General features: G+C 39.3%; 2 protein-coding genes across 24 annotated transcripts in view; one reads left to right on the top strand and one right to left on the bottom strand.

The window, feature by feature from the left end:
- Positions 1–10,167, top strand: part of LOC103910701 (uncharacterized) — a 177,088-nt gene that overhangs the window by 55,629 nt on the left and 111,292 nt on the right.
- LOC108183819 (NACHT, LRR and PYD domains-containing protein 3) overlaps positions 1–10,167 on the bottom strand; it is a 30,434-nt gene that overhangs the window by 5,036 nt on the left and 15,231 nt on the right. For all 23 annotated transcript variants that reach the window (XM_087249723.1, XM_087249739.1, XM_087249735.1 and 20 more), the window contains exons 8-10: positions 8,985–9,158; positions 7,735–7,908; positions 1,104–1,277 (exon numbers count right to left, since the gene is read on the bottom strand). In XM_087249723.1, the coding sequence (XP_087105849.1) occupies positions 1,104–1,277; positions 7,735–7,908; positions 8,985–9,158 (522 nt within the window). The remainder of the gene's footprint in view (positions 1–1,103; positions 1,278–7,734; positions 7,909–8,984; positions 9,159–10,167) is intronic.

The raw sequence follows: 10,167 nt of genomic DNA, 5'->3' as shown, positions 1-10,167 counted from the left end.
AAACAGAACACATTTGTTAAACTGATTTATTTATGAACATCATATTTTAGTCACCAAACATATTCAGAAATAGAAAGATAATACAATTAAATTCAGGCTAAATACTGCAAAAAAGAAAAGAAAAATAAATTTCAGCAAAATGTTTTATAGTTAATTTTCCTCTTTTTACATTTTGCGTTTAATATTTTTCTATAACATATAAATTTGTCTGTACTAGTTTTTGGACTGTTATCTTAAGTTATTTTGTTAGATGAGCTCCAGATTTGGCTAATCTATTGTATATGCACAAATATAATACTGTAGAGCTTCCTATTAAAATATGAATGTAAAAGAGAGATTAGTGAGGGCTGTACTTATATATGCTGAGCACTGTATATTGTTCACCCAGAGTGTTTACATGGTCACACAGCAGTAACACAACAAGCATTGAGTTTGGGCTAGCTTCTGCAGATGGACATTGCTGTACACTGCCCTTGATGGGTGAGTGGGGGAGTGTCTGTTGTCTCTCAGGTGTGAATTATTCATGAGCATTGTCACTCACACATACAGCTGAGATCACCCAAAACAAACTTAACAAAATGTAGATCATTGTAATGTTTTCTCTGAATGAGCGAACAGAATAATTCCACATAATTGTGCAGTAAATATTCTAGTCTACAAGACTGCTTACTCTAAACTCTTGTTCAGGCACATTCAGTCTGGTTTATGGATCTTATTTCAGATTTTTTTCCTCTAAAACCTACTAACCACACAATATATTTATTTATAAAACACCAGCATGTACATCAATATTTCCCACATATTATTGTAGCTCAGTTTGTGCTGAACACAAATAAAACACATGTTGGCCAGTTCTGTGTAATAAGCAGCTGAAATAAGCACAGATGTCAGGGCAGGTCAAAACATCTCAGGGGCCAAAATCACCTCAGACCCCTGAGGGTTAACTACAGGTATAGTATGAGCAGTGTGAAACACAATCACTGATAAACCAGAATTCCTGTTATCTGGGGTTTAGTATCACCCAGGGTTAACATGTTCAAGCATGAAGAGCTCTAATATGAAACTGTCTGACTGTAGTTATTGTAGAGTGGAGAATCATTTACCTCAGTGTGTCCAGTTTACAGTGTTGACTCTTCAGTCCATCAGAGAGCTTCTTCACTCCTGAATCCTGCAGGTCATTGTTACTCAGGTCCAGCTCTCTCAGCACACAGTTTGAGGATTGTAGAGCTGAAGACAAACTCTCACAGCACTGAACAGTGAGTTTACAGCCCTGTAGCCTGTGTAGAGGACAAACACAATATTGATTGAATATTGTTGATGTGGTGTGTTTAATAGTCTGAGAACATCTGACTGTAGCAGAGATGGCAAAAGTACACACATCCGTTACTTAAGTAGAAGTACAGATACTCATGTTTAAAACGACTCTGGTAAAAGTAGAAGAACTGACTACACTTTTTTCAAGAGTTCACACTTAGATAATGCTTGACTATTTAAGCTAGTTTGGCATGCTGTCCCGGGAGAGAACCCTGAGCTCGGTGATAGATGAGCCCAAGGCTCCCGCCTGGTCAATAAGCATTTGGAGGGATATGAGATCAGGTAGTTCTCGATAGCTTCCCAAAATAGATCACTAGTTGTGCTAGTTTGTAGTAAGTGCTTGTGACTTTACTTTTGTTGCATAGTTTTTGAGTGTGGGAGGAAACCGGAGTACCCGGGGAAAACCCACGCGAACACGGGGAGAACATGCAAACTCCGCACAGAGAGTATCGGTTGGCTCAGCTAGTGTTGAACCAATGACCTCCTTGCTGTGGGGCAACAGTGCTAGCCACCAAGCCACCGTGTCGCCCAAACTGAGGAGGAGGGAGAAGGGATGGATGGGGGGGGGTTTCCAAAACGAAGATGAGGATTGAAGTTTAGGCTGGATATTTATATTGAATTTAGAGTGATCCGATTGGCTAGTTAGTGATTAGTGATAGGGATCAGCTGTAGTCAATCCTATCACATGTTCCTCTCGAAATTAGTTTGAGAAACTTCACTTCAAGAGTTCACACTTAGATAATGCTTGACTATTTAAGCTAGTTTGGCATGCTGTCCCGGGAGAGAACCCTGAGCTCGGTGATAGATGAGCCCAAGGCTCCCGCCTGGTCAATAAGCATTTGGAGGGATATGAGATCAGGTAGTTCTCGATAGCTTCCCATAAATGCTATTGTGTCGGGACAGCAGCCGCGTATTCGAAGAACGCCCCCCCAAAAGCTAGAAATTGCTATATCCGGCTGCTGGATATAGTGGTTTGAGGAGAAAGAAAGAAATGAAAAGGTAGAGGAGATGTGGGCTCTGTAAGAGCCCAGACGTGAAAAGAGGAAACTATCTCCGATGGAGATAATATATAAATGAACAACATAGGTAAAGTGCTATGCTGGAGGGTGGGCAGTGACATGACTCGTGCTCGTAGTCACAGCTCGAAAGTTGAGCTATCAAAGCAGGTTCCAGCAGGAGTCGGAAAAAGAATTTTTGGGCAGTGAAGGCTCCGACTATAAAAAATGGGGGTTTGAGCTCTAGGACCGCCTTTGCAGTAGCTAGAGCTTAGGGGTGACAGCGTTATGAAATAATGTATATGTCCGCATGCACAGGTACATGCGGGCATAGATACATAACATATATAGGCATATAACCATTCACACATATGCACTCGTGCCATGCACATGCACACGTACACATGCACGCATGCACACACACACACACATACATACAAATACACGCACATACACACGTACGCACGTATATATACACATGCACACATATAAGAACACTTAGTAGTCACAGCTCGGGAAGTTGAGCTATCAAAGGCTGGTTCCAGCAGAAGTCGGAAAAGGGGAATTTGGGCAATGAAGACTCCTACTGGTTGGAAAAATAGATGTTTAAGCTCTGGAACAGTCCCTGCGGTTGCCAGAACTTAGGGGTGACAGCACTATGAAAATAAAATATATGTCTGCGTACATGAGTGCACGCAGGCATATCAATATATGTTATTCATATAGGCACATATTAATGTATATGCACACATGCCGTGTACATTCCTCATATGTGCGTATATGAACAGGCAAATCAATATAAAATAAATAAAAGATCTAGGGCTCGAGGAGAGGGGGCAGTGACGTGACTCGTGCTCGTAGTCACAGCTCGGGAAGTTGAGCTATCAAAGGCTGGTTCTAGCAGGAGTCGGGAAAAGGGGAATTTGGGCAATGAAGACTCCTACTAGAGGGAAAAAGGGGTTTTAAGCTCTGGGACTGCTCCTGCGGTGGCCAGAGCTTAAGGGTGGCAGCACTATGTATGAATGTATATGTCCACGTACGTGGGTGCACGTGGGCATATAATTATGTTGTTCATATAGGCATATATATACACGTGCCATGTGCACTCTTCATATATGCGTATATAAACAGTCAAAACAAATATAAAATAAGCAAAAGAGCTAGGGCTGGAGGCGGGGGGCAGTGACGTGACTCGTGCTCGTAGTCACAGCTCGGGAAGTTGAGCTATCAAAGGCTGGTTCTAGCAGGAGTCGGGAAAATGGGAATTTGGGCAATGAAGACTCCTACTAGAGGGAAAAAGGGGTTTTAAGCTCTGGGACCGCTCCTGTGGCGGCCAGAGCTTAGGGGTGGCAGCACTATGTATAAATGTATATGTCCACGTACGTGGGTGCACGTGGGCATATAATTATGTTGTTCATATAGGCATATATATACACGTGCCATGTGCACTCTTCATATATGCGTATATAAACAGTCAAAACAAATATGTAAAATAAACAAAAGACCTAGGGCGGGAGGCGGGGGGCAGTGACGTGACTCGTGCTCGTAGTCACAGCTCGGGAAGTTGAGCTATCAAAGGCTGGTTCTAGCAGGAGTCGGGAAAAAGGGAATTTGGGCAATGAAGACTCCTACTAGAGGGAAAAGGGGGTTTTAAGCTCTGGGACTGCTCCTGCGGTGACCAGAGCTTAGGGGTGGTAGCACTATGTATAAATGTATATGCCCACGTACGTGGGTGCACGTGGGCATATAATTATGTTGTTCATATAGGCATATATATATGTGCCATGTGCACTCTTCATATATGCGTATATAAACAGTCAAAACAAATATAATATAAACAAAAGAGCTAGGGCCGGAGGCGGGGGGCAGTGACGTGACTCGTGCTCGTAGTCACAGCTCGGGAAGTTGAGCTATCAAAGGCTGGTTCTAGCAGGAGTCTGGAAGGGAGGGAGGGATTAAAAGACTCCTGTGAACAATGTTAGGAAGGGTTGGGGGGGGGGGGTTGGGGGGGGGGGGGGGGTCAGTACAGCAGTACATGAGTTATAGGCTAACATGATGACTCCTTATGGAAAGGGTCTTCTGGGCTTCTTTAAGATAACTCCGGCTGAGGCAGATGTATGACTTAAATGGATCTGACGACCACCTTCCTGGAGCCTGGATGTGATGTTGTGGTAGTCCTTTATATGCTGCAGTAGTGGTGGCTTTGATGCTAAATGAACGGCTGTCATATGATTCTGGTGCAAAGCTCCTAGAGATGCATGCTGGTGGAAATCGACAGGAGAGAATATCAGCTGAGCTTCCCTGAGGTGGTATTATTCTCCTGTGGTGTAAAAATGCTAAGAGAGTTTGGACTGGGTGTGAGGGAGGGTATATCAAACTGTATGCATGATGTCCTTTGCAAAATTGATCTATTTTGCTTGCTTAATAAGAAAGATGGTATTTCTTCATCCTGCCAAGTTGGTTCAGATATGGTGAGGTGATTGTGGGATTAGATGTTAGTTTAAAATATCTCAGAACTGAAAGGCTAGTGTAAATATGGCATCAAGGGTATGGGCTAAGTGAGTGGAAATGCATACTTTGTGTAGAGTATAGTTGTATTTGGAATGTATATAGAATATAATGGGTTGGATGAGGGTCAGATTCTGCAGCCAAATTTCATGGTTTCTGAAATGAGAAATGAGAGAATCAGATAAAGATTACAACATGGTGCATGTACAACAGACATAATAAATTGTTTTAGCTGATATCCATGCGAGGCATCTTATTAAGGGTGTGGACAACTGTAAATGGATGCCCCTTTTGTTAATGCATGGTCCGATAGCTGGTTGTCGCGATGTGCAAGGATGGTAGAGGTGGGCATTCGTCCCCCCGCATGATGGCAGATGGATGGAAAGCTGAGGATATGTGTTGTGGCTTGTCTGGTTGTCCTGGAAGTATCTATTGAAGATCCATCTGTCAAATATCCTCCTTCTATAGCAGCCAAGCAAGAAGTTTGTTTTCTTTGCCGTTTTACATCTAACTGACTTGCCATTATAAGTTTACGTATGACAATTTGTATATCAACACGTGAGTCACTGGCGTATTACGATTGGACTTCTGTGCTCGAAGTGTATGATGTTTTTCAATACCTGGGTAATGTTCACTGGTTGGGTAATAATCTTTTCTTAGTTAATTGGCTTTCAGATGTAACTTTATTTGTTTATTTATATTATTATTATTATTATTTTTTATTATTATTATTTTTTTATTATTATTATTATTATTATTATTTATATAATCATTTATTTATTTATTTTGATTATTATTATTACTATTATTTATTTATTTATTTTATTGTTATTATTATTATTTTTTTTTATTATTATTATTTATTTATTTTTATTTATTTATTTATTTATTTATTTATTTATTTATTTATTTATTTATTCATTTATTTATTTTTTATAATAAAATATCAACTGCTAACATCAAACTCTGAACTTAATAAGACTTCAAAACGATATCACCACTTAGTAAAACTGTGAATGAAATGTTAGTAATGGCTTATTTTAATCCATGAATATTTGTTGAAATCTTAACTTAACTAAATTCACAAGCGTGTCTGGCCAAATCATTCATAAGGTCTTTGCAACAGAGTCAAGAGAGAGGGCGGGACCATCTCCAGTTTTTTAGAGCTCATTGGATGGTGACGGTTATAGCTATTGGCTTAAAGGAGTGTCAATCAGGCCCTGCCAAAGGTGCAAAAGCCCAGCGGCCATTTTGTTGAATAAAAGTCCCCATTGTTTATGACTGGAGCTGCTGTTCTGCTGAACACATTCCAGCAAACAAGCTGTAAATGTTATGGATCTGTGGACAGGCAGGAGGATTGTGAGGCAAATGTCTTGGTTAAATTCATTGTTCACGCTAGTCTTGTTATTCAAAAGATTTATAAATGTTTAGTCTAAATGTTTGGCTGTAGTTATTTTGCAAAGTTTTCCTTTAAGGCATGCATACTATGTACGTTACCACATGTGCACCGCTAGGAGGCGAGGGTTCAGATTCCATGCAGCATTCATTGAGGAGGCACTTTAAAGTAGAAGGTTTGATGTTGTTGTTGATGAATTGTTGTTGTTTTGAATTAGTAGTAGTTTATGTTATTGCTATAGATTGTGGATTGTAGATTTAATCTTGTAGTAGATTGTAGCTTCTGGCTTGTAGCTTGTGGTGATTGTAGCTTGTGGTAGCTTGTAGCGGCTTGTAGCATGTGGTGGCTAGTAGCTTGTGGTGGCTAGTAGCTTGTAGTGGCTAGTAGCTTGTGGTGGCTTGTAGCGGCTTGTAGCATGTGGTGGGTTGTAGCTTGTGGTGGCTTGTAGCGGCTTGTAGCTTGTGGGCTGCTGATAAGCGGAGCGAAGCAGAGTGGTTTCCAAAACGAAGATGAGGATTGAAGTTTAGGCTGGATATTTATATTGAATTTAGAGTGATCCGATTGGCTAGTTAGTGATTAGTGATAGGGATCAGCTGTAGTCAATCCTATCACGTGCTCCTCTCGAAATTAGTTTGAGAAACTTCACAAAAAAGTACACTTTTAAAAAAAAAAGTAAAACGTAGCAGTTTCAACCACAGTCCAAATACACGCAGTATAGGGGAATAATAGGTAACTAAATAGGCAGTAGTGTATAAGTGTGTGTGTGAATGGGTGTTTCCCAGTACTGGGTTGCAGTCGGAAGGGTATCTGCTGTGTAAAACATATGCTGGAATAATTGGCGGTTCATTCTGCTGTAGGAACCCCTGATAAATCAGGGACTAAGCTGAAGGATAGTGAGTGAGATAGGTAGGTAACTAGTCCTCTCATACTATTGATACAATATTATAAACTAACCTACATTTACAATTTGTATGTAAAATGTTTGTTGCCAATTTTCTGAAAGAAGCCAAGCAGCATCTCGCCCTGTAATACTGTACAACTTTGCTCATAAAGTCGGCTCATGTATCATCATCATCCTGACGCAAACTCACAGCGTTCAGCATCAAGTTTTGTGGCCGTTAGATCAAAAACATCAGCTGCTATTCACGTTCATACACTCTAATAATAATTCTGTAGGCCTGTCTGTCTTTATAAATAATATCTTACATTTAACACTGAATACTTCCCACAAAAAATAAATAAATTATATATATATATATGTATACACACACACACACACACACACACACAGGAAAATACTATTTAAAATAATTCTGTAGCATCTTTAAACTTTGCATCTCAAAGCACTTTTCAAAATAAAGCGAAACAGATGCATATATATCAGAAACAAAGAAATTAAATAACAAAAACATGGAGAGAACATGTAAACTCCACACAGAAACCACACATGTAAGAACAGTATTCATCTGAAAATGCAGGAGTCTGCAATTATTTAGCAAACCATTGATTAAAATCATTTACCTCAGTGTGTCCAGTTTACAGTGTTGACTCTTCAGTCCATCAGAGAGCTTCTTCACTCCTGAATCCTGCAGGTCATTGTTACTCAGGTCCAGCTCTCTCAGCACACAGTTTGAGGATTGTAGAGCTGAAGACAAACTCTCACAGCACTGAACAGTGAGTTTACAGCCCTGTAGCCTGTGTAGAGGACAAACACAATATTGATTGAATATTGTTGATGTGGTGTGTTTAATAGTCTGAGAACATCTGACTGTAGCAGAGATGGCAAAAGTACACACATCCGTTACTTAAGTAGAAGTACAGATACTCAAGTTTAAAACGACTCTGGTAAAAGTAGAAGAACTGACTACTCTTTTAAAAAAGTACACTTTAAAAAAAAGTAAAAAGTAGCAGTTTCAACCACAGTCCAAATACACGCAGTATAGGGGAATAATAGGTAACTAAATAGGCAGTAGTGTATAAGTGTGTGTTTGAATGGGTGTTTCCCAGTACTGGGTTGCAGTCGGAAGGGTATCTGCTGTGTAAAACATATGCTGGAATAATTGGCGGTTCATTCTGCTGTAGGAACCCCTGATAAATCAGGGACTAAGCTGAAGGATAGTGAGTGAGATAGGTAGGTAACTAGTCCTCTCATACTATTGATACAATATTATAAACTAACCTACATTTACAATTTGTATGTAAAATGTTTGTTGCCAATTTTCTGAAAGAAGCCAAGCAGCATCTCGCCCTGTAATACTGTACAACTTTGCTCATAAAGTCGGCTCATGTATCATCATCCTGACGCAAACTCACAGCGTTCAGCATCAAGTTTTGTGGCCGTTAGATCAAAAACATCAGCTGCTATTCACGTTCATACACTCTAATAATAATTCTGTAGGCCTGTCTGTCTTTATAAATAATATCTTACATTTAACACTGAATTCTGCCCACAAAAAATAAATAAATTATATATATATATATGTATACACACACACACACACACACACACACACACACACACACACACACACACACACACAGGAAAATACTATTTAAAATAATTCTGTAGCATCTTTAAACTTTGCATCTCAAAGCACTTTTCAAAATAAAGCGAAACAGATGCATATATATCAGAAACAAAGAAATTAAATAACAAAAACATGGAGAGAACATGTAAACTCCACACAGAAACCACACATGTAAGAACAGTATTCATCTGAAAATGCAGGAGTCTGCAATTATTTAGCAAACCATTGATTAAAATCATTTACCTCAGTGTGTCCAGTTTACAGTGTTGACTCTTCAGTCCATCAGAGAGCTTCTTCACTCCTGAATCCTGCAGGTCATTGATACTCAGGTCCAGCTCTCTCAGCACACAGTTTGAGGATTGTAGAGCTGAAGACAAACTCTCACAACACTGAACAGTGAGATTACAGCTCTGTAGCCTGTGTAGAGGATAAACACAATATGTATGAGTTAATCTGGTGTGTTTAATAGTCTGAAGCACATCTGACTGTAGTAACTGGTTTAACTTCACTAATTAGTGAGCACATCTGCTGATTTTAGCTTTTAATAGGATTTATGTTTATGCAACTACAGTAAATGGTTTCCTTCAGATGTCTGAATAGTCCAAGAAATATTTTTATCAAAAGACGAGAAAATCACGCAAAAAGGTCCACAGATGACAGACAATAAAACACATGAACAAAAGTAAATAATAATCATTTCCTTTAGCACATTTAAATGTTGCATATTAACAGACAAATAAAAGCAAACAGAGATAGACATCATAGAAATACAGAAAATACATGATTATATTGATCAGTGCCAGTGATGAGGACTGCCTCACCCGTGAATGCAAAATTTAGGAACACATTATATCTCTGTGCTCAGCTGTTTATCCTGATCCACAGGATCTGCTCTGGTTTACTGTCCAGTAGTCCATGGCTTTGCCTTGTCCTCCTGCCTGTCAGTTTCCCCTCACCTGCCATGTACCCTGTCATGTCATTTACCTGCCTCTCCTCCATGTCTAGGCCCACACGGAATCTGCGCGCAGAATTCTGCAGATTTTTAGCCCATCATTAATTCTGCTTATTACTTGAGTAAATGTGTGTAAATCTAAATGTATTTTTTTTTAATTAATTACAGTAATATTATTGAATAATGTGAAAATGTTCATCTGATTTATGCACAATGCAGTGTGTACAGTAAAATTTTCAGTCTTTTAGTAGAGATATTATATAAGAGACTTGCTTTGTTTACCAAATAAAGTGAATCTGATTAGATTTGCAATTTAAACATTACAAAAACGTTAAAAAGGTATTACTTTTTATTTCACTAATTAAGGATTTAGTTATGATACTCCCAAAATAATTCTGCAGAAATCCGCCGATTTTTACCAAAATTCTCTGCAGAAATAGCAAAAAACATCTGCAGAGTCCGTCTGGCACTGGC

This window comes from Danio rerio, chromosome 4, assembly GCF_052040795.2.
Source record: "Danio rerio strain M-AB ecotype USA chromosome 4, GRCz13ab, whole genome shotgun sequence".
In the NCBI taxonomy this organism is placed as follows: Eukaryota; Metazoa; Chordata; class Actinopteri; order Cypriniformes; family Danionidae; genus Danio; species Danio rerio.
This window is presented reverse-complemented; position numbering and strand designations above follow the sequence as displayed.